This window comes from Mytilus galloprovincialis, chromosome 2, assembly GCF_965363235.1.
Source record: "Mytilus galloprovincialis chromosome 2, xbMytGall1.hap1.1, whole genome shotgun sequence".
Lineage (NCBI taxonomy): Eukaryota > Metazoa > Mollusca > Bivalvia > Mytilida > Mytilidae > Mytilus > Mytilus galloprovincialis.
Window position 1 is genome coordinate 103,868,933 of NC_134839.1, and position 25,465 is coordinate 103,894,397.

The 25,465-nt window shown below is 35.1% G+C and overlaps 1 protein-coding gene across 1 annotated transcript in view; it reads right to left on the minus strand.

Annotated features, from left to right (window-relative positions):
- LOC143062590 (uncharacterized) overlaps positions 1-17,704 on the minus strand; it is a 66,843-nt gene extending 49,139 nt beyond the window's left edge. Inside the window, exons 1-21 of the mRNA XM_076234253.1 lie at positions 17,700-17,704; positions 17,319-17,321; positions 16,571-16,573; positions 16,370-16,389; positions 16,241-16,243; positions 16,192-16,194; positions 15,434-15,693; positions 14,232-14,912; positions 13,141-13,719; positions 12,045-12,731; positions 10,947-11,633; positions 9,857-10,537; positions 8,765-9,343; positions 7,781-8,353; positions 6,683-7,255; positions 5,587-6,159; positions 4,376-5,062; positions 3,279-3,965; positions 2,296-2,868; positions 1,085-1,771; positions 103-675 (exon numbers count right to left, since the gene is read on the minus strand). Of these exons, the coding sequence (XP_076090368.1) occupies positions 103-675; positions 1,085-1,771; positions 2,296-2,868; positions 3,279-3,965; positions 4,376-5,062; positions 5,587-6,159; positions 6,683-7,255; positions 7,781-8,353; positions 8,765-9,343; positions 9,857-10,537; positions 10,947-11,633; positions 12,045-12,731; positions 13,141-13,719; positions 14,232-14,912; positions 15,434-15,693; positions 16,192-16,194; positions 16,241-16,243; positions 16,370-16,389; positions 16,571-16,573; positions 17,319-17,321; positions 17,700-17,704 (9,117 nt within the window). The remainder of the gene's footprint in view (positions 1-102; positions 676-1,084; positions 1,772-2,295; positions 2,869-3,278; positions 3,966-4,375; positions 5,063-5,586; positions 6,160-6,682; positions 7,256-7,780; positions 8,354-8,764; positions 9,344-9,856; positions 10,538-10,946; positions 11,634-12,044; positions 12,732-13,140; positions 13,720-14,231; positions 14,913-15,433; positions 15,694-16,191; positions 16,195-16,240; positions 16,244-16,369; positions 16,390-16,570; positions 16,574-17,318; positions 17,322-17,699) is intronic.
- Between the last annotated feature and the right edge of the window lie 7,761 nt (positions 17,705-25,465).

Consider the following 25,465-nt stretch of genomic DNA (forward strand, 5'->3'; position numbering starts at 1 on the left):
GTTTATGGTTTCATCTGTAAAAGTCAAAGTAATCTCCTCAATATTGTCTCCATTCACATTGATTGACACAAGTGTTGATACCTTGGTAAGTGAAATCGTTACGGTTGATGACGGTGTTACAGTTAGTTTTCGATTATCATCTGAGCTTTGAAGACCAATCAAAGTGTCAGCTGATATTATCTCATCGTCATATGTTATTGACAGACCAACTCCTGAGTCTTCCATCAAATTAAGAGATGGACATTCCTCAAGTGCAGGTGATGGTGTCGGTGTGGCCATTGAAACTGTTGGTCCTTCTGTTGGACCTGTTGATGGTGCTGTCGTTGTACTGGGTGCACCTGTAGTCGAACCTGATGGTCCTGCTACAGTTGAGGGTGGTGTTCCTTCGGTTGCACCTGTCGTCGATGGCGCTGCTGTAGTAGATGGTGGTCCCCCTGTTTGACTTACTAGTGGCACTGTCGTTATACTTGGTAAACCTGTGATTCCACTTGTCGTCGGTGCCGATGTAGCTGATGAAACAGTGGTTGGACCTGCTGAGGTTGACTTTTCACATGCAATTAGTTCTATCTTATCAACAGAAACATCAATGTCCTCATTCGATGCAGTAAAAGAGATTTCTATTTCTCCGGCTATAACATAGTTCAATGGTGTCTCTTGATTTGCAACAGTAGTTACCTGGAACGAGTTTAATAACACTGTAGACATTTTATGAACGTTGCATTAATTATAATGCAAGACAATTTTATCTCATATTATTGTTTTTCTCGACTAAAAGAAATATTCTAATAAAAAGTGGCGACCAATATTAAAAAAAACCGTGTGACCAATATCATAATAACAAAATGTTGCTTATATGATTAATAATAACCTTCTTGGACTGATTGTCTTAAGACTGTGTTTAGTCGTTTGAATAATTTGCATTGATTTTTTTAGAATATTTCTTCCTCAATTTTCACTAGTAACAAGCCATGTGGCTAAACAGTAATGAGTTTCCAGTGATATTTAAGTCCGACAATTTACAGAAAGAAACAACATAATTTTATTTTGTATTTAAATACTTACTGCAATGGTTGCCTATACGTACCGTTTCTATCTGGTTTGTGGTTTCATCTGTAAAGGTCAAAGTAATCTCCTCAATATTGTCTCCATTCACATTGATTGACACAAGTGTTGATACCTTGGTAAGTGAAATCGTTACGGTTGATGACGGTGTTACAGTTAGTTTTCGATTATCATCTGAGCTTTGAAGACCAATCAAAGTGTCAGCTGATATTATCTCATCGTCATATGTTATTGACAGACCAACTCCTGAGTCTTCCATCAAATTAAGAGATGGACATTCCTCAGGTGCAGGTGATGGTGTCGGTGTCGCCATTGAAACTGTTGGTCCTTCTGTTGGACCTGTTGATGGTGCTGTCGTTGTACTGGGTGCACCTGTAGTCGAACCTGATGGTCCTGCTACAGTTGAGGGTGGTGTTCCTTCGGTTGCACCTGTCGTCGATGGCGCTGCTGTAGTAGATGGTGGTCCCCCTGTTTGACTTACTAGTGGCACTGTCGTTATACTTGGTAAACCTGTGATTCCACTTGTCGTCGGTGCCGATGTAGCTGATGAAACAGTGGTTGGACCTGCTGAGGTTGACTTTTCACATGCAATTAGTTCTATCTTATCAACAGAAACATCAATGTCCTCATTCGATGCAGTAAAAGAGATTTCTATTTCTCCGGCTATAACATAGTTCAATGGTGTCTCTTGATTTGCAACAGTAGTTACCTGGAACGAGTTTAATAACACTGTAGACATTTTATGAACGTTGCATTAATTATAATGCAAGACAATTTTATCTCATATTATTGTTTTTCTCGACTAAAAGAAATATTCTAATAAAAAGTGGCGACCAATATTAAACAAAAAACGTGTGACCAATATCATAATAACAAAATGTTGCTTATATGATTAATAATAACCTTCTTGGACTGATTGTCTTAAGACTGTGTTTAGTCGTTTGAATAATTTGCATTGATTTTTTTAGAATATTTCTTCCTCAATTTTCACTAGTAACAAGCCATGTGGCTAAACAGTAATGAGTTTTCAGTGATATTTAAGTCCGACAATTTACAGAAAGAAACAACATAATTTTATTTTGTATTTAAATACTTACTGCAATGGTTGCCTATACGTACCGTTTCTATCTGGTTTGTGGTTTCGTCTGTAAAGGTCAAAGTAATCTTCTCAATATTGTCTCCATTCGCATTGATTGACACAAGTGTTGATACCTTGGTAAGTGAAATCGTTACGGTTGATGACGGTGTTACAGTTAGTTTTCGATTATCATCTGAGCTTTGAAGACCAATCAAAGTGTCAGCTGATATTATCTCATCGTCATATGTTATTGACAGACCAACTCCTGAGTCTTCCATCAAATTAAGAGATGGACATTCCTCAGGTGCAGGTGATGGTGTCGGTGTCGCCATTGAAACTGTTGGTCCTTCTGTTGGACCTGTTGATGGTGCTGTCGTTGTACTGGGTGCACCTGTAGTCGAACCTGATGGTCCTGCTACAGTTGAGGGTGGTGTTCCTTCGGTTGCACCTGTCGTCGATGGCGCTGCTGTAGTAGATGGTGGTCCCCCTGTTTGACTTACTAGTGGCACTGTCGTTATACTTGGTAAACCTGTGATTCCACTTGTCGTCGGTGCCGATGTAGCTGATGAAACAGTGGTTGGACCTGCTGAGGTTGACTTTTCACATGCAATTAGTTCTATCTTATCAACAGAAACATCAATGTCCTCATTCGATGCAGTAAAAGAGATTTCCATTTCTCCGGCTATAACATAGTTCAATGGTGTCTCTTGATTTGCAACAGTAGTTACCTGGAACGAGTTTAATAACACTGTAGACATTTTATGAACGTTGCATTAATTATAATGCAAGACAATTTTATCTCATATTATTGTTTTTCTCGACTAAAAGAAATATTCTAATAAAAAGTGGCGACCAATATTAAAAAAAAACCGTGTGACCAATATCATAATAACAAAATGTTGCTTATATGATTAATAATAACCTTCTTGGACTGATTGTCTTAAGACTGTATTTAGTCGTTTGAATAATTTGCATTGATTTTTTTAGAATATTTCTTCCTCAATTTTCACTAGTAACAAGCCATGTGGCTAAACAGTAATGAGTTTCCAGTGATATTTAAGTCCGACAATTTACAGAAAGAAACAACATAATTTTATTTTGTATTTAAATACTTACTGCAATGGTTGCCTATACGTACCGTTTCTATCTGGTTTGTGGTTTCATCTGTAAAGGTCAAAGTAATCTCCTCAATATTGTCTCCATTCACATTGATTGACACAAGTGTTGATACCTTGGTAAGTGAAATCGTTACGGTTGATGACGGTGTTACAGTTAGTTTTCGATTATCATCTGAGCTTTGAAGACCAATCAAAGTGTCAGCTGATATTATCTCATCGTCATATGTTATTGACAGACCAACTCCTGAGTCTTCCATCAAATTAAGAGATGGACATTCCTCAGGTGCAGGTGATGGTGTCGGTGTGGCCATTGAAACTGTTGGTCCTTCTGTTGGACCTGTTGATGGTGCTGTCGTTGTACTGGGTGCACCTGTAGTCGAACCTGATGGTCCTGCTACAGTTGAGGGTGGTGTTCCTTCGGTTGCACCTGTCGTCGATGGTGCTGCTGTAGTAGATGGTGGTCCCCCTGTTTGACTTACTAGTGGCACTGTCGTTATACTTGGTAAACCTGTGATTCCACTTGTCGTCGGTGCCGATGTAGCTGATGAAACAGTGGTTGGACCTGCTGAGGTTGACTTTTCACATGCAATTAGTTCTATCTTATCAACAGAAACATCAATGTTCTCATTCGATGCAGTAAAAGAGATTTCTATTTCTCCGGCTATAACATAGTTCAATGGTGTCTCTTGATTTGCAACAGTAGTTACCTGGAACGAGTTTAATAACACTGTAGACATTTTATGAACGTTGCATTAATTATAATGCAAGACAATTTTATCTCATATTATTGTTTTTCTCGACTAAAAGAAATATTCTAATAAAAAGTGGCGACCAATATTAAACAAAAAACGTGTGACCAATATCATAATAACAAAATGTTGCTTATATGATTAATAATAACCTTCTTGGACTGATTGTCTTAAGACTGTGTTTAGTCGTTTGAATAATTTGCATTGATTTTATTAGAATATTTCTTCCTCAATTTTCACTAGTAACAAGCCATGTGGCTAAACAGTAATGAGTTTTCAGTGATATTTAAGTCCGACAATTTACAGAAAGAAACAACATAATTTTATTTTGTATTTAAATACTTACTGCAATGGTTGCCTATACGTACCGTTTCTATCTGGTTTGTGGTTACATCTGTAAAGGTCAAAGTAATCTCCTCAATATTGTCTCCATTCACATTGATTGACACAAGTGTTGATACCTTGGTAAGTGAAATCGTTACGGTTGATGACGGTGTTACAGTTAGTTTTCGATTATCATCTGAGCTTTGAAGACCAATCAAAGTGTCAGCTGATATTATCTCATCGTCATATGTTATTGACAGACCAACTCCTGAGTCTTCCATCAAATTAAGAGATGGACAATTCTCAGGTGCAGGTGATGGTGTCGGTGTCGCCATTGAAACTGTTGGTCCTTCTGTTGGACCTGTTGATGGTGCTGTCGTTGTACTGGGTGCACCTGTAGTCGAACCTGATGGTCCTGCTACAGTTGAGGGTGGTGTTCCTTCGGTTGCACCTGTCGTCGATGGTGCTGCTGTAGTAGATGGTGGTCCCCCTGTTTGACTTACTAGTGGCACTGTCGTTATACTTGGTAAACCTGTGATTCCACTTGTCGTCGGTGCCGATGTAGCTGATGAAACAGTGGTTGGACCTGCTGAGGTTGACTTTTCACATGCAATTAGTTCTATCTTATCAACAGAAACATCAATGTCCTCATTCGATGCAGTAAAAGAGATTTCTATTTCTCCGGCTATAACATAGTTCAATGGTGTCTCTTGATTTGCAACAGTAGTTACCTGGAACGAGTTTAATAACACTGTAGACATTTTATGAACGTTGCATTAATTATAATGCAAGACAATTTTATCTCATATTATTGTTTTTCTCGACTAAAAGAAATATTCTAATAAAAAGTGGCGACCAATATTAAAAAAAAACCGTGTGACCAATATCATAATAACAAAATGTTGCTTATATGATTAATAATAACCTTCTTGGACTGATTGTCTTAAGACTGTGTTTAGTCGTTTGAATAATTTGCATTGATTTTTTTAGAATATTTCTTCCTCAATTTTCACTAGTAACAAGCCATGTGGCTAAACAGTAATGAGTTTCCAGTGATATTTAAGTCCGACAATTTAAAGAAAGAAACAACATAATTTTATTTTGTATTTAAATACTTACTGCAATGGTTGCCTATACGTACCGTTTCTATCTGGTTTGTGGTTTCGTCTGTAAAGGTCAAAGTAATCTTCTCAATATTGTCTCCATTCGCATTGATTGACACAAGTGTTGATACCTTGGTAAGTGAAATCGTTACGGTTGATGACGGTGTTACAGTTAGTTTTCGATTATCATCTGAGCTTTGAAGACCAATCAAAGTGTCAGCTGATATTATCTCATCGTCATATGTTATTGACAGACCAACTCCTGAGTCTTCCATCAAATTAAGAGATGGACATTCCTCAGGTGCAGGTGATGGTGTCGGTGTCGCCATTGAAACTGTTGGTCCTTCTGTTGGACCTGTTGATGGTGCTGTCGTTGTACTGGGTGCACCTGTAGTCGAACCTGATGGTCCTGCTACAGTTGAGGGTGGTGTTCCTTCGGTTGCACCTGTCGTCGATGGTGCTGCTGTAGTAGATGGTGGTCCCCCTGTTTGACTTACTAGTGGCACTGTCGTTATACTTGGTAAACCTGTGATTCCACTTGTCGTCGGTGCCGATGTAGCTGATGAAACAGTGGTTGGACCTGCTGAGGATGACTTTTCACATGCAATTAGTTCTATCTTATCAACAGAAACATCAATGTCCTCATTCGATGCAGTAAAAGAGATTTCTATTTCTCCGGCTATAACATAGTTCAATGGTGTCTCTTGATTTGCAACAGTAGTTACCTGGAACAAGTTTAATAACACTGTAGACATTTTATGAACGTTGCATTAATTATAATGCAAGACAATTTTATCTCATATTATTGTTTTTCTCGACTAAAAGAAATATTCTAATAAAAAGTGGCGACCAATATTAAAAAAAACCGTGTGACCAATATCATAATAACAAAATGTTGCTTATATGATTAATAATAACCTTCTTGGACTGATTGTCTTAAGACTGTGTTTAGTCGTTTGAATAATTTGCATTGATTTTTTTAGAATATTTCTTCCTCAATTTTCACTAGTAACAAGCCATGTGGCTAAACAGTAATGAGTTTCCAGTGATATTTAAGTCCGACAATTTACAGAAAGAAACAACATAATTTTATTTTGTATTTAAACACTTACTGCAATGGTTGCCTATACGTACCGTTTCTATCTGGTTTGTGGTTTCGTCTGTAAAGGTCAAAGTAATTTTCTCAATATTGTCTCCATTCGCATTGATTGACACAAGTGTTGATACCTTGGTAAGTGAAATCGTTACGGTTGATGACGGTGTTACAGTTAGTTTTCGATTATCATCTGAGCTTTGAAGACCAATCAAAGTGTCAGCTGATATTATCTCATCGTCATATGTTATTGACAGACCAACTCCTGAGTCTTCCATCAAATTAAGAGATGGACATTCCTCAGGTGCAGGTGATGGTGTCGGTGTCGCCATTGAAACTGTTGGTCCTTCTGTTGGACCTGTTGATGGTGCTGTCGTTGTACTGGGTGCACCTGTAGTCGAACCTGATGGTCCTGCTACAGTTGAGGGTGGTGTTCCTTCGGTTGCACCTGTCGTCGATGGTGCTGCTGTAGTAGATGGTGGTCCCCCTGTTTGACTTACTAGTGGCACTGTCGTTATACTTGGTAAACCTGTGATTCCACTTGTCGTCGATGCCGATGTAGCTGATGAAACAGTGGTTGGACCTGCTGAGGTTGACTTTTCACATGCAATTAGTTCTATCTTATCAACAGAAACATCAATGTCCTCATTCGATGCAGTAAAAGAGATTTCTATTTCTCCGGCTATAACATAGTTCAATGGTGTCTCTTGATTTGCAACAGTAGTTACCTGGAACGAGTTTAATAACACTGTAGACATTTTATGAACGTTGCATTAATTATAATGCAAGACAATTTTATCTCATATTATTGTTTTTCTCGACTAAAAGAAATATTCTAATAAAAAGTGGCGACCAATATTAAAAAAAAACCGTGTGACCAATATCATAATAACAAAATGTTGCTTATATGATTAATAATAACCTTCTTGGACTGATTGTCTTAAGACTGTGTTTAGTCGTTTGAATAATTTGCATTGATATTTTTTAGAATATTTCTTCCTCAATTTTCACTAGTAACAAGCCATGTGGCTAAACAGTAATGAGTTTCCAGTGATATTTAAGTCCGACAATTTACAGAAAGAAACAACATAGTTTTATTTTGTATTTAAATACTTACTGCAATGGTTGCCTATACGTACCGTTTCTATCTGGTTTGTGGTTTCGTCTGTAAAGGTCAAAGTAATCTCCCCAATATTGTCTCCATTCACATTGATTGACACAAGTGTTGATACCTTGGTAAGTGAAATCGTTACGGTTGATGACGGTGTTACAGTTAGTTTTCGATTATCATCTGAGCTTTGAAGACCAATCAAAGTGTCAGCTGATATTATCTCATCGTCATATGTTATTGACAGACCAACTCCTGAGTCTTCCATCAAATTAAGAGATGGACATTCCTCAGGTGCAGGTGATGGTGTCGGTGTCGCCATTGAAACTGTTGGTCCTTCTGTTGGACCTGTTGATGGTGCTGTCGTTGTACTGGGTGCACCTGTAGTCGAACCTGATGGTCCTGCTACAGTTGAGGGTGGTGTTCCTTCGGTTGCACCTGTCGTCGATGGTGCTGCTGTAGTAGATGGTGGTCCCCCTGTTTGACTTACTAGTGGCACTGTCGTTATACTTGGTAAACCTGTGATTCCACTTGTCGTCGGTGCCGATGTAGCTGATGAAACAGTGGTTGGACCTGCTGAGGTTGACTTTTCACATGCAATTAGTTCTATCTTATCAACAGAAACATCTATGTCCGCATTCGATGCAGTAAAAGAGATTTCTATTTCTCCGGCTATAACATAGTTCAATGGTGTCTCTTGATTTGCAACAGTAGTTACCTGGAACGAGTTTAATAACACTGTAGACATTTTATGAACGTTGCATTAATTATAATGCAAGACAATTTTATCTCATATTATTGTTTTTCTCGACTAAAAGAAATATTCTAATAAAAAAAGGCGACCAATATTAAAAAAAAACCGTGTGACCAATATCATAATAACAAAATGTTGCTTATATGATTAATAATAACCTTCTTGGACTGATTGTCTTAAGACTGTGTTTAGTCGTTTGAATAATTTGCATTGATATTTTTTAGAATATTTCTTCCTCAATTTTCACTAGTAACAAGCCATGTGGCTAAACAGTAATGAGTTTCCAGTGATATTTAAGTCCGACAATTTACAGAAAGAAACAACATAGTTTTATTTTGTATTTAAATACTTACTGCAATGGTTGCCTATACGTACCGTTTCTATCTGGTTTGTGGTTTCGTCTGTAAAGGTCAAAGTAATCTCCTCAATATTGTCTCCATTCACATTGATTGACACAAGTGTTGATACCTTGGTAAGTGAAATCGTTACGGTTGATGACGGTGTTACAGTTAGTTTTCGATTATCATCTGAGCTTTGAAGACCAATCAAAGTGTCAGCTGATATTATCTCATCGTCATATGTTATTGACAGACCAACTCCTGAGTCTTCCATCAAATTAAGAGATGGACATTCCTCAGGTGCAGGTGATGGTGTCGGTACCGCCATTGAAACTGATGGTCCTTCTGTTGGACCAGTCAATGGTGTTGTCGTTGTCCTGATTGCACCTGTAGTCGAACCTGATGGTCCTGCTACAGTTGAGGATGGTGTTCCTTCGGTTGAACCTGTCGTCGATGGTGCTGCTGTAGTAGATGGTGGTCCACCTGTTTGACTTACTAGTGGCACTGTCGTTATACTTGGTAAACCTGTGATTCCACTTGTCGTCGGTGCCGATGTAGCTGATGAAACAGTGGTTGGACCTGCTGAGGTTGACTTTTCACATGCAATTAGTTCTATCTTATCAACAGAAACATCAATGTTCTCATTCGATGCAGTAAAAGAGATTTCTATTTCTCCGGCTATAACATAGTTCAATGGTGTGTCTTGATTTGCAACAGTATTTACCTGGAATTAGTTTAATAACACTGCAGACATTTTATCTACGTAGCATTATTTATAATGGAAGACAATTTTTTTCATATTGTTGTTTTTCTCGCCTAAAATAAATATGCTAATACAAAGTGCCGATCAATATTATAATAAATCCGTGTGGCCAATTTCATAATAAAACATTGTTGCTAATATGATTAATTATAACCTTCTTGGACTAACTTTCTTAAGGTTGTTTTTAGTCGTTTGGATATTTTATTGATTTTTTGTATATTTCTTCCTCAATTTTTAATAGTAACAAGCCATGTGACTAAACAGTAATGAGTTTCCAGTGGTGGTTAAGTCCGAATATTTACAGAGAGAAACAACGTAATTTAATTTTGTATTCAAATACTTACTGCAATGGTTGCCTATACGTACCGTTTCTATCTGGTTTGTGGTTTCGTCTGTAAAGGTCAAAGTAATCTCCTCAATATTGTCTCCATTCACATTGATTGACACAAGTGTTGATACCTTGGTAAGTGAAATCGTAACGGTCGATGACGGTGTTACAGTTAGTTTTCGATTATCATCTGATCTTTGAAGACCAATCAAAGTGTCAGCTGATATTATCTCATCGTCATATGTTATTGACAGACCAACTCCTGAGTCTTCCATCAAATTAAGAGATGGACATTCCTCAGGTGCAGGTGATGGTGTCGCCATTGAAACTGTTGGTCCTTCTGTTGGACCTGTTGATGGTGCTGTCGTTGTACTGGGTGCACCTGTAGTCGAACCTGATGGTCCTGCTACAGTTGAGAATGGTGTTCCTTCGGTTGTACCTGTCGTCGATGGTGCTGCTGTAGTAGATGGTGGTCCCCCTGTTTGACTTACTAGTGGCACTGTCGTTATACTTGGTAAACCTGTGATTCCACTTGTCGTCGGTGCCGATGTAGCTGATGAAACAGTGGTTGGACCTGCTGAGGTTGACTTTTCACATGCAATTAGTTCTATCTTATCAACAGAAACATCAATGTCCTCATTCGATGCAGTAAAAGAGATTTCTATTTCTCCGGCTATAACATAGTTCAATGGTGTCTCTTGATTTGCAACAGTAGTTACCTGGAACGAGTTTAATAACACTGTAGACATTTTATGAACGTTGCATTAATTATAATGCAAGACAATTTTATCTCATATTATTGTTTTTCTCGACTAAAAGAAATATTCTAATAAAAAGTGGCGACCAATATTAAAAAAAAACGTGTGACCAATATCATAATAACAAAATGTTGCTTATATGATTAATAATAACCTTCTTGGACTGATTGTCTTAAGACTGTGTTTAGTCGTTTGAATAATTTGCATTGATTTTTTTAGAATATTTCTTCCTCAATTTTCACTGATAACAAGCCATGTGGCTAAACAGTAATGAGTTTCCAGTGATATTTAAGTCCGACAATTTACAGAAAGAAACAACATAATTTTATTTTGTATTTAAATACTTACTGCAATGGTTGCCTATACGTACCGTTTCTATCTGGTTTGTGGTTTCGTCTGTAAAGGTCAAAGTAATCTCCTCAATATTGTCTCCATTCACATTGATTGACACAAGTGTTGATACCTTGGTAAGTGAAATCGTTACGGTTGATGACGGTGTTACAGTTAGTTTTCGATTATCATCTGAGCTTTGAAGACCAATCAAAGTGTCAGCTGATATTATCTCATCGTCATATGTTATTGACAAACCAACTCCTGAGTCTTCCATCAAATTAAGAGATGGACATTCCTCAGGTGCAGGTGATTGTGTCGGTGTCGCCATTGAAACTGTTGGTCCTTCTGTTGGACCTGTTGATGGTGCTGTCGTTGTACTGGGTGCACCTGTAGTCAAACCTGATGGTCCTGCTACAGTTGAGGATGGTGTTCCTACGGTTGCACCTGTCGTCGATGGTGCTGCTGTAGTAGATGGTTGACCCCCTGTTTGACTTACTAGTGGCACTGTCGTTATACTTGGTAAACCTGTGATTTCACTTGTCGTCGGTGCCGATGTAGCTGATGAAACAGTGGTTGGACCTGCTGAGGTTGACTTTTCACATGCAATTAGTTCTATCTTATCAACAGAAACATCAATGTCCTCATTCGATGCAGTAAAAGAGATTTCTATTTCTCCGGCTATAACATAGTTCAATGGTGTCTCTTGATTTGCAACAGTAGTTACCTGGAACGAGTTTAATAACACTGTAGACATTTTATGAACGTTGCATTAATTATAATGCAAGACAATTTTATCTCATATTATTGTTTTTCTCGACTAAAAGAAATATTCTAATAAAAAGTGGCGACCAATATTAAAAAAAAAACCGTGTGACCAATATCATAATAACAAAATGTTGCTTATATGATTAATAATAACCTTCTTGGACTGATTGTCTTAAGACTGTGTTTAGTCGTTTGAATAATTTGCATTGATTTTTTTAGAATATTTCTTCCTCAATTTTCACTAGTAACAAGCCATGTGGATAAACAGTAATGAGTTTCCAGTGATATTTAAGTCCGACAATTTACAGAAAGAAACAACATAATTTTATTTTGTATTTAAATACTTACTGCAATGGTTGCCTATACGTACCGTTTCTATCTGGTTTGTGGTTTCGTCTGTAAAGGTCAAAGTAATCTCCTCAATATTGTCTCCATTCACATTGATTGACACAAGTGTTGATACCTTGGTAAGTGAAATCGTTACGGTTGATGACGGTGTTACAGTTAGTTTTCGATTATCATCTGAGCTTTGAAGACCAATCAAAGTGTCAGCTGATATTATCTCATCGTCATATGTTATTGACAGACCAACTCCTGAGTCTTCCATCAAATTAAGAGATGGACATTCCTCAGGTGCAGGTGATTGTGTCGGTGTCGCCATTGAAACTGTTGGTCCTTCTGTTGGACCTGTTGATGGTGCTGTCGTTGTACTGGGTGCACCTGTAGTCAAACCTGATGGTCCTGCTACAGTTGAGGATGGTGTTCCTACGGTTGCACCTGTCGTCGATGGTGCTGCTGTAGTAGATGGTGGTCCCCCTGTTTGACTTACTAGTGGCACTGTCGTTATACTTGGTAAACCTGTGATTTCACTTGTCGTCGGTGCCGATGTAGCTGATGAAACAGTGGTTGGACCTGCTGAGGTTGACTTTTCACATGCAATTAGTTCTATCTTATCAACAGAAACATCAATGTCCTCATTCGATGCAGTAAAAGAGATTTCTATTTCTCCGGCTATAACATAGTTCAATGGTGTCTCTTGATTTGCAACAGTAGTTACCTGGAACGAGTTTAATAACACTGTAGACATTTTATGAACGTTGCATTAATTATAATGCAAGACAATTTTATCTCATATTATTGTTTTTCTCGACTAAAAGAAATATTCTAATAAAAAGTGGCGACCAATATTAAAAAAAACCGTGTGACCAATATCATAATAACAAAATGTTGCTTATATGATTAATAATAACCTTCTTGGACTGATTGTCTTAAGACTGTGTTTAGTCGTTTGAATAATTTGCATTGATTTTTTTAGAATATTTCTTCCTCAATTTTCACTAGTAACAAGCCATGTGGCTAAACAGTAATGAGTTTCCAGTGATATTTAAGTCCGACAATTTACAGAAAGAAACAACATAATTTTATTTTGTATTTAAATACTTACTGCAATGGTTGCCTATACGTACCGTTTCTATCTGGTTTGTGGTTTCATCTGTAAAGGTCAAAGTAATCTCCTCAATATTGTCTCCATTTACATTGATTGACACAAGTGTTGATACCTTGGTAAGTGAAATCGTTACGGTTGATGACGGTGTTACAGTTAGTTTTCGATTATCATCTGAGCTTTGAAGACCAATCAAAGTGTCAGCTGATATTATCTCATCGTCATATGTTATTGACAGACCAACTCCTGAGTCTTCCATCAAATTAAGAGATGGACATTCCTCAGGTGCAGGTGATGGTGTCGGTACCGCCATTGAAACTGATGGTTCTTCTATTGGACCAGTCAATGGTGTTGTCGTTGTCCTGATTGCACCTGTAGTCGAACCTGATGGTCCTGCTACAGTTGAGGATGGTGTTCCTTCGGTTGAACCTGTCGTCGATGGTGCTGCTGTAGTAGATGGTGGTCCCCCTGTTTGACTTACTAGTGGCACTGTCGTTATACTTGGTAAACCTGTGATTCCACTTGTCTTCGGTGCCGATGTAGCTGATGAAACAGTGGTTGGACCTGCTGAGGTTGACTTTTCACATGCAATTAGTTCTATCTTATCAACAGAAACATCAATGTTCTCATTCGATGCAGTAAAAGAGATTTCTATTTCTCCGGCTATAACATAGTTCAATGGTGTGTCTTGATTTGCAACAGTATTTACCTGGAATTAGTTTAATAACACTGCAGACATTTTATCTACGTAGCATTATTTATAATGGAAGACAATTTTTTTCATATTGTTGTTTTTCTCGCCTAAAATAAATATGCTAATACAAAGTGCCGATCAATATTATAATAAATCCGTGTGGCCAATTTCAAAAAAAACATTGTTGCTAATATGATTAATTATAACCTTCTTGGACTAATTTTCTTAAGGTTGTTTTTAGTCGTTTGGATATTTTATTGATTTTTTGTATATTTCTTCCTCAATTTTTAATAGTAACAAGCCATGTGACTAAACAGTAATGAGTTTCCAGTGGTGGTTAAGTCCGAATATTTACAGAGAGAAACAACGTAATTTAATTTTGTATTCAAATACTTACTGCAATGGTTGCCTATACGTACCGTTTCTATCTGGTTTGTGGTTTCGTCTGTAAAGGTCAAAGTAATCTCCTCAATATTGTCTCCATTCACATTGATTGACACAAGTGTTGATACCTTGGTAAGTGAAATCGTAACGGTCGATGACGGTGTTACAGTTAGTTTTCGATTATCATCTGAGCTTTGAAGACCAATCAAAGTGTCAGCTGATATTATCTCATCGTCATATGTTATTGACAGACCAACTCCTGAGTCTTCCATCAAATTAAGAGATGGACATTCCTCAGGTGCAGGTGATGGTGTCGCCATTGAAACTGTTGGTCCTTCTGTTGGACCTGTTGATGGTGCTGTCGTTGTACTGGGTGCACCTGTAGTCGAACCTGATGGTCCTGCTACAGTTGAGAATGGTGTTCCTTCGGTTGTACCTGTCGTCGATGGTGCTGCTGTAGTAGATGGTGGTCCCCCTGTTTGACTTACTAGTGGCACTGTCGTTATACTTGGTAAACCTGTGATTCCACTTGTCGTCGGTGCCGATGTAGCTGATGAAACAGTGGTTGGACCTGCTGAGGTTGACTTTTCACATGCAATTAGTTCTATCTTATCAACAGAAACATCAATGTCCTCATTCGATGCAGTAAAAGAGATTTCTATTTCTCCGGCTATAACATAGTTCAATGGTGTCTCTTGATTTGCAACAGTAGTTACCTGGAACGAGTTTAATAACACTGTAGACATTTTATGAACGTTGCATTAATTATAATGCAAGACAATTTTATCTCATATTATTGTTTTTCTCGACTAAAAGAAATATTCTAATAAAAAGTGGCGACCAATATTAAAAAAAAAACGTGTGACCAATATCATAATAACAAAATGTTGCTTATATGATTAATAATAACCTTCTTGGACTAATTGTCTTAAGACAGTGATTAGTCGTTTGGATAATTTATTTTTTTTTAAGAATATTTCTTCCTCAATTTTCACTAGTAACAAGCGATGTTGCTAAACAGTAATGAGTTTCTAGTGATCGTTAAGTCCGACAATTTACAGAAAGAAACAACATAATTTTATTTTGTATTCAAATACTTACTGCAATGGTTGCCTTTACGTACCGTTTTTATCTGGTTTGTGGTTTCATCTGTAAAAGTCAAAGTTATCTTCTCAATATTGTCTCCATTCACATTGATTGACACAAGTGTAGATACCTTGGTAAGTGAAATCGTTACGGTTGATGACGGTGTTACAGTTAGTTTTCGATTATCATCTGACCTTTGAAGACCAATCAAAGTGTCAGCTGATATTATCTCATCGTCATATGTTATTGACAGACCAACTCCTGAGTCTTCCATCAAATCAAGAGATGGACATTCCTCAGATGCAGGTGACGGTGTCGGTGTCGGTGTCGCCATTGAAACTGTTGGTCCTTCTGTTGGACCTGTCGATGTTGTTGCAATCGATGTTACTCTGGTATTAACTGAAGTTGAACCTTAAGAAGATAAAAATTATAATTAAAATCATATTGATCTTATAATTAAAATTATATTGATATAAATACTTTATAAGATTGACTGTCTTATTTGAAACAACAATTAAGTTAGGTCTCTTAGATTGAGAAAATTGTGAGGCTCTGAAAGACATTCACGTAGTTGTTGTTTCTTCAGACAGACAAAATATTTCCTGCAAAGTTTAAATATTAATTATAAACTAGAGAAATAAGAGAAAAAATATTGAAAATCAATAGAGTAAGCATGTTGTGGTTTTAAAATTAACATTAGTTCGTAAGGCTCTGGACAGCGTGCTCCTCTATCAATTCCATAAAATGTACCTTCTATGCATATATTTATTAAGTCATACTTACTGGTCGTCGGAAGCATTAAATTAATACCTAACAATATGGTATACTTGTCCATTACTGTAGGTAAATAAACAAATATAACAATATGGTATACTTACCCCCTGAAATATAACAATATGGCATACTTACCATCTGAAATATAACAATATCTGAAAATATAACAATATTGTATACTTACCTCCTGAAATATAACAATATTGCATACTTACCATCTGAAATATAACAATATCTGAAAATATAACAATATGGCATACTTACCATCTGAAATATAACAATATCTGAAAATATAACAATATGGCATACTTACCATCTGAAATATAACAATATCTGAAAATATAACAATATTGTATACTTACCCTCTGAAATATAACAATATGTAATACTCACCCTCTGAAATACAACAATATGTTATACCCACCCTCTGAAATACAACAACATTGTATACCTACCCCGTCTGAAATACAACAATATTGTATACCTACCCCGTCTGAAATATAACAATACTTACCCTCTGAAATACAACAATATGTTATACTTACCCTCTGAAATACAACAATATGTTATACCTACTCTCTGAAATATGACAATACTTACCCTTTGAAATACAACAATATATTTTATTATACTTCACGTTAAAATGCCATATTTCGATTGCCTAATACGAGGGTGTTAATTCAGTCTATCACATGGCTGAGCGGGTGACAATTTTTTTAATGTTACCATCTCGTCCATACCAATCAAAAATCGACAATTTAAAGGACAATGAATTGAATTTACATAAAGTCATTAAATACATTGCTTAAGTTCTAGCTTTTGGCTCATGTTTTTATTATTTGACTGTCAAATTAAAAAAATAAAACATCTTGCTTAACTTTTGTTGGGTTTTTTTTCTAATACCCGTAACGTCCTTATGTAAGTGACGTCATAAAAAATACTTTTAAAATAAAATTAATCTGTATAAGACAATTATGATGGGACATTCAGTATAATAAATTAAAGAACACATAGCTGAGAGGGTGATAGAGCAGATTAGTACCCCTCGAAAAAGCATTGTCAACCTTGGCTTCGCCGCGGATGACAATGTTTTTCGAAGTAACAATCTGTTCTATCACACTCTCAGCTATGTGTTATTTATATAATACTTACCCTCTGAAATACAACAATATGTTATACCTACCCTCTGAAATATAACAATATGTAATGCTCACCCTCTGAAATACAACAATACTTACCCTCTGAAATATAACAATACTTACCCTCTGAAAATATACCAATATTGTATACTTACCCTCTGAAATATAACAATACTTACTCTGAAAATATACCAATATTGTATACTTATCCGCTGAAATATAACAATACTTACCCTCTAAAATATAACAATATGGTATGCTCACCCTCTGAAAATATAACAATACTTACCCTCTGGTACTTAACCTTTTGGTCAATTATTTTGGCTGTTTAAACACCTGGGTATGTATCCTGCTCGAATAAGTATGTGCCCATTTGTGAGGAAATTGTTTTTCATTCATCCCTGAAATTACATGTATTAAATTAAAAATAAATGAAACTACATTGTGTTAAATTTCCATGATTTACCTTGTTCGTTCATATGAAAACAGCAGTCATCTACAAACCTCATAGTAGTTATAAACACCAAAGTTTTGTCGAAGTGTCTAACCATTTGTTCTACCACGACGGATGTGTTGTATCACCCTGCCTCTTTTGTCTTCTTATTAAAGTTTGGCCCTATACATTATCCTGCAGATTTTCCATATTTGATGTATATTTGCGTAGCCCCTGTAATAAATAACTGTTTTCATTAATAGAAAGATAAAATTATTCTAATTGACAGTCTGGTGTGCTTTGTTTTGATCGGATAAGTCCAGCATGTTTGCTATTTGTTCTAATTCTGTTCCTTTTCACCAACTTAACAAGTACTGGGATGGTTGAGCACTCGTATACATGATTGGCCCCACCCTATGTAGTATGTGTCTGTCACAAGTCAGGTGCCTGAAATTCGGTGGTTGTTGGTTGCTGTCTATCATATTTGGGTTTGTTCTTTGTTGTTGTTTGGTTTTTTTTTTGCTCAGTCTTTTAAAAATACATCAGGGCCGTTGGTTTAACGTTGAATTGTTTTACATTTTTCATATCTGGGCATCTTAGTCCATTATTGGTGTTAGTTTTGCTCACGGTTTTTATACATTGAACTACATTTGCTTACTTCTACGTCATTTTGGTTTCTGGCTGATTGTTTTCTCATTGGCAATTATATTCTTTTATTTGTATTTACTGAAAAACAACGAAGTATATGGAATGGTTTCGTAATGAAAATACATTTTACTGAATCTTAATATGCCGAATGTACATTGAAGGATAAAATCAATATATGAGATTGCATTTGTTCCTTTTTAACTTATTTTCTCTCTTTTTCATAAAAGAGGGTTGTTTTGGATTTTATTTTTAGGAATTTTGTTTAGTTATTATGGAAGGGTGTAAAAAAAATTATGACACATACCCCGGTAATTCCAATAGCACAAACACAAAGACAGCTGATATATTCCAAGAGAAGGAAAGTCATATTGATGTTTATAAGACAAAAATTCAACCAGGAAATAAATAAAGGCAACAGTAGTATACCGCTGTTCAAAACTCATAAATCCATGGACAAAAAACAAAATCGGTGTAACAAACTAAAACTGAGGGAAACGCATTAAATATAAGAGGAGAACAACGACACAACATTAAAATGTAACACATACACACATTCCTGACTTGGTACAGGATATTTTTAAAGGAAAAAATGGTTGGTTGAACCTGGTTATGTGGAATACCAAACCTTCCTCTTTTATGGCCATCTGGAATATAACATTAAAATGACTACACAACATTACAGGACTACAATATAAATAAATAGGAGAACACAATTGTCTTTTGACAAAGAAACACACGAATAATAGCTAACAAAAGGCAACAAGTTTAAATAATTTAATACGCCAGAAGTGCATTTTATCCACACAAGACTTACTAGTGACGCCAAGATACAAAAGTTTGAAAGCCAAAACAAGTACACAGTTGAACAGCATCGAGGACCAAAAGTTCAAAAAAGTTGTGCTAAAAACGGCCAGTGTTTTCTGTTAGGTACCAGAACATCCCTATTATTTAGAATAACTTATACTTTTGCAAACAGTAAATTTTATAAAATGACTATACAAAAGATGTACATGATAAAACTGAAGTATTAGCTAATTACAGGAAACAACCGAAATACATTACATAACCCGACAAAATGCAACACATCCGAATAAGGTTAAACCTCAACGCCAAGTGACGTCATATTAGAAACTGTAAAAAATGACAAAACAATGACGTCACATTTGAATTTGTAAAACAGATCATCAAAACATGAAAAATGACGTCACATTTGAATGAATAAGATAGAATTAGGATTGATTTAAGATTATATTTGAACTAAATACTGATATTACATTTAATAACAATGCACATTTCAATACTTATTAATAGAATAGCAAACTAGGGTAGCAATTTTAAAACTGTATTGCAAATGAAGGCGGTGATTAATTTTCTTTACCATAACACATGAATACAATAGAAAAGACGTCAACACATTTGACAAAATCCGATGAGAATTACAAATATAACATTAAACATTTAAACTAAATACATGAATTTGGGATAGATAAGTATCGTAACACGTCTTATGGTAATATAAATTCACACTCAGCAAAACAGTCACAATTGGGAATAAGTAACGTTTGGTAATTAAAAGAATAGACGACGTAATGACAAACCACAATCTACCATGTTGTAAAAATGTCCTTAGCTAGTTTGGTCAAAGACACATCGTATGGATCCACCAATTGGTGATGGTGTCCATAAAATTTACGGAGTGTCAATTTTAATCTGTCCTCCTCATAATTTTGTTGGAGCAGTTTCACACTCCTGTATATGAAGTTCGTATAGTGTGAACAAGCACGAGAATAACGTATCAATTGTGATATGTAAACACCATACGAAGGGGCAGAGGGTATGCTACTGCTGAGAAATGGGAAATTGATAATTGGGAAGTTGAAATCGTCCCGTTTATCATAGATTTTCGTGTGAAGTCGTCCATCTGCGTCAATATTGAGGAAAAGATCAAGGTATGATGCAGTCCTTCTAGTATCAATAGTATCCTTAATTTCAAGTTCACTGGGATATATGAGATGTGGGTTATTCAATGATAGAACATCATCAATATATCGGAAAGTAAAATTAAAGAATTTCGCAAGGTGCTTTTTCTTTTTGTCTTTTATAAGGTTCTGAATGAATTCTGCCTCATACGAGTACAAAAAACAAATCGGCTAGCAGGGGTGCACAATTAGTACCCATTGGAATACCGACTGTCTGTTGATATATAAATCCTCCAAACTCAATAAATATATTGTCGATCAAAAAGTCCAGCATTTTGATAATATCATCTTCAGTATACTTTCTGGAAGATTCAGTGTGATTCTTCACAAAATATGAATTATTGTAACCCAAAACAAGAAAATTTGTATCTACGATTCCCATTTTTATAGAAAAAGCTCTGTTTTATGAGATGGTGAAGTCAATCTTTCAACTGAGCATGGGGAATGGTAGTATATAGCGTAGAAAAATCAAAAGTTTTTATGTTGCTGCAAAATTGCAAAGATTGTGATCGAAGATTAAGCAGTTACTGTAGATCTTTCGATTTTTTGAGAATCCACATCTGGTTAACACCACTAGTAGAATATATATCATCACAATATTTTTGAAGACCATCTTTAACTGTAGAAAGAATAGTAGTCAGTACTTAAGAAAGATGTTTAGTCGAACATTTTGAAGACCCAGCTATGTATCGTTCTTTATATGGCGTTTTGTGTAATTTAGGTATCCAGTATAATGAAGGTAAGTTTTCTTCGTTTTCTTTGATGTTGATACCAAAAGAAAGAACGACAGATTTATGATTTTGAAAAATTTCGTCCTTGGTAAATGTTGTTAAAGAATATGTAGGGTTACCAGTAGTTTTATTTATTCCAATAATAACCCATTTTACAAATCAATGTATGTTGCTGCTCTTAATCTTAACACTTTAGTGAACAAGTTAAGCGATTGAACAGTATCAAAATCTAGCATACAATTCGGAATCGGATTGTATTCAGTTAGAAAAGAAGGTAGTCTATTTTTTCTGTTTATGAGGCCTTGTCTGACAAAGTACATAAAGTGAACCTTCTGCGCTTTTGTTTGTCTGAATGCATTATGATATAAGCTAACAATCCACATCAACTATTTGACAAGTACTATCTATAAAAAAAGGACATCAGACGCATTCAGATGTTAGCATATAATTTAAAATAAACCGTACGGTAACATCATTGCTTACATGCACTTTATTTGAATTTTGGTGGGTAGTTGTCTCAATGGCGTGTAATAAAAATTAATGAATTCTATTCTACACATAGATCTTGACAAATTATTAGAAAAATAGAATTTACCATATTTGCAATAAATGCTTTTTTTACGAAATGTACTGATATATTACCTCAGACGTTCGCTTAAAAAGTATGCATACATAATCAACACTTCGGACTTCATAAATTTTGTTATGGAGTCGATTAACTTTATTTGATGAAAATTAATCAATTTCCTTATATGAAAATGCATCACATATACAAAAGAAATGAGAATTAGATTTGCATTTGACGTGGATAGCAGCAATTATATAGGTCAATGTACAGTCAGCTGTAAACGGCCTCAGTATGACAAAACGATAAACAATTCAAACAAGAACACCATTGGCCTGGTTTATAATAAAATTATAATTAATACTAATCAATTATGGCTGAAAGAAAACAAGCTACAATCACTGAATTACAGGCTCTTGACTACAAATTGGTAAATCTTGCATTATAATCATATTTTTCCATTGTTAAATAAGTTTAGTTTTATTTCAGCAGCACTTCCATATGCACAAATATGTTTCCAGTTGACGATTTATTTATTACAGGGCACCAGTTTTCGAAAAGAGTTTACTTGATTGATGGGTTCAATTACAATGGTAAAGTTGACGTCCCTTTTCGAAAGTTTAACGGGCGCTGTCATGACTTGTTTTACGTTGTCCTCTTTTAAGTAAAATTCGTCGGACAAAGCGGCATAACTCAGATTTTAATAGGGAAGTGTAACCAATAGAAAATTGAAATAAGATAATTAAAAACTAGATGCTTTTACGATATTCAAAATCTCCGAAAGGAAGATAATAAGAAGTTTAGAAAATTAATTTTGGTATTTTAATGCAGAACGTTGCCGCATGTATTTCATTTTTTATTCTTTTATATAAATGTGTAGATCATTTGGTGTTATGTCTGTAAAGTCTTAAGAAAATGTGTGCTTTGTTTCACCAACTCATTCATTTAGCATTCTTATATGTTAGTATTTTCAAATAGACAATCGAAAAATCGTTCAAGTTCAATTTATAAATTTCAGTCACTTAAATTTTGATATAAATGAAAACTTATTCGATAAAAGTTTCTAATTACATGTAGAATATGACAGACATGAACCAAAGACAACCCCTGAATTACACGCTCCCGACTTGGGAGATAAACAAAACGAATGTGGTGGTAAACATGGTTGTGAGCACTCAACCCTCCCCGGGGCCAGTGGTGTTATATTAAAAAAATAAAAACAAACTGTAAAAAAACAGATGCGATTGACAGAATTCAAAAGATCGGTACAAGATAAAAAAAAAATAATTATAAACTTAAAACATAGGCACAAAGCACCGACATGTTGTTGGCTATTAGTTTTCATAACTTTACATATATAGCGATATACATGTATATTTAGTTATGTCATAGTTTTGGAGAGAGAAAAAACAAAACTATGTTAATTTGGTAACCTTTAAAAATAAGTTTATTCAAAGGATCAACTAGTTTCCATGGTTCGTATTTTTTCCTAAATATTGACAAAGTCACCGTTATAATTTGACTGTGATTTCACGTTTTTAATAACAGCACTACCGGTACAGCAATTATTTTGTTTTGTATCTATGAAAGAATTTGGTAAAGGTTTTAATTATTTTATGGAAAGGAATCCCTGACTTAATAATTTATAAGTTCAACATACATTTCGTTAATAGAAATCGAACACAAAGGAATGAAATATATACATCGTAGGAAGGGACCAAAGGAAAATCTACGTCCAAATAGGGCAAATTCTAAAACGGGATCGAAAAATCGTCTCTTTTGTCGTTTTTTGTTTTGTTTTTGTGATGGAGTTCCCTGTATAGAACTGAATTATCCAAACCTAGAAAGGGACAAATATTGCTGTCTGAATAATATCATTTATTCGAAATGAGTTCCTTTGGGTAAAATTTCATCAGTAAAATAAGAAAATTCTTATTATTTAAAGGTTAAATATTTTCAAGGTAATGGTAAGTGTTAAACGTATCAATAAAATGTAATTTCGACGAATCTTTACTTTGTTCGGCCATAAACTGTAATTAATCATTATTCAGGAACAAGTTTGCTACGAAACATTTTCTTTTGAGATCATGATAATAGTCTTTGGTAAAATGCAACAAACATTGAAAAGATCAAAACTTTTTTTGTTTTCAGGGGAGGTAATATTTTGACTACCCTAGTGAAGTTGATAAAGGCGCGACCAACTATCACTTGTATCCATACTATTTGACAAAGCTTGAAGTTCTGTGATGTTTGATATAATGTTGAAAGCATTCACAAGATTCTACACGTAACACTACTGTACAGATAAAGAAAATATATAAAATTACGATACAAATTTAGGGATGACATCAAAAGATCGATGTAGGATAAAAAACTTAAATCAAATAGTTTGGGGGTGGGGGGGTCAACATTGCTGCAAGTTTTGTTAATCTAAAATCGATTTTACATATATCCCTATTGGTCAATCAATTTTTCCCAAATTAAGTTAAGAGGGGGGGTGTGGGGGTCAGTGAAAAAACTATGTGAATTAAGTTTTTTATCCTTCATTGAACTTTTGATGTTGTCCCTTATAGAACACTTTTTATTTCAATTTCAAAGCTACAACTTCATGTCGTATTTGTTGACTTCCGATTCGAAATAATTTGTACAAAGTGTTAGCTTCCACAGTTTTCCTTTCCCGTTGCAATAACAGAATTTGCAATAGTCTCCAAAAGAGGTCGCATCATAGGTCAGATGAGGTCACATCATAGGTCAGTTGAGGTCAAATTATTATTTTACAAGACAATAATATATCATCGAAGTTTAGGACTCATTATGCAAAAATTATACAAAAATGTGTGATTGTTAATTACGAATTATTTTCCATATTCTGTTTTTGTAAATGTATAAAACAAAGAAAATACGTTTTATTTGCCCAACTTATACTGTCAAAATCGTAGCAAATCGTAGTCAGATAAATGGCTGACCCGTGTTAAGAGAGAGCCATATCTCTGGCACGTTAAAGACACCCTTGTAGATTTCGAAAAAGAGCAGGCTGATGCCGCTACAAGGCAGCACTCGTACCCGCATAGTGGAAAGGGATTAATATAAGTTGCAAAACTTGTTTCCCAATCCACTATGAATAAATATGTTTAAACTAATTACTATTTACTAATTACTATTACTTCACGTTTAAAAAATATATAAAATACAAAATACATAAATAAAAAAAATTACAAAGCACTTACTTAAAAGAATCAAACAAGCATATAAAAATTTATAAGATACTAAAAAATAAAAAAAATAAGATGAATAAAAAATGAAAAATGCATGTAATAAATCTTGTGCTTGGAATGGAAAAATAAACAAAATTTTAAATATGACTGAAAAGGTAAAAACATTTTACTCACATAATAGCTATATCTTGAAGATTGATGTTCAAATGCCAAATCTATGATATATTTTACATTATATATGAAGTTCAATCTATAAAATGTTGCGCACGCATATTAAAAAGCTGCAATATTTCATACGTGATTGATCTCTGGAGTATTAGGCTCCTCCTCATTGTTTTTTTGCATGTTGAATTATTTGACTGGATTTATGGGTTTTGGGGTTGTTTTTTTTAAGTTTCAAAGCAAGAAAACTGAAACAGATGTTGTATACGTCGCACATCATGACTTCTACTGTTCTAAAGTATGGAAAATATTGAGAACATGTCCTTGGAAGATAATTTTATAAACGTAGAAATATTCAGTCTGACAAAGTAATTAACCAAATGTTAACGTACAATTAAGTACAAATATTTTGCAAACTAATATTGTTTCCAAGGAATAAATATTCAAATGAGTTTCCTATTATTATTCAATACGTAAAATGTTTTCAGTTTGCTTTTTCTTTATATTAAACTGTTTCAATCAACTACAAGAATTAGA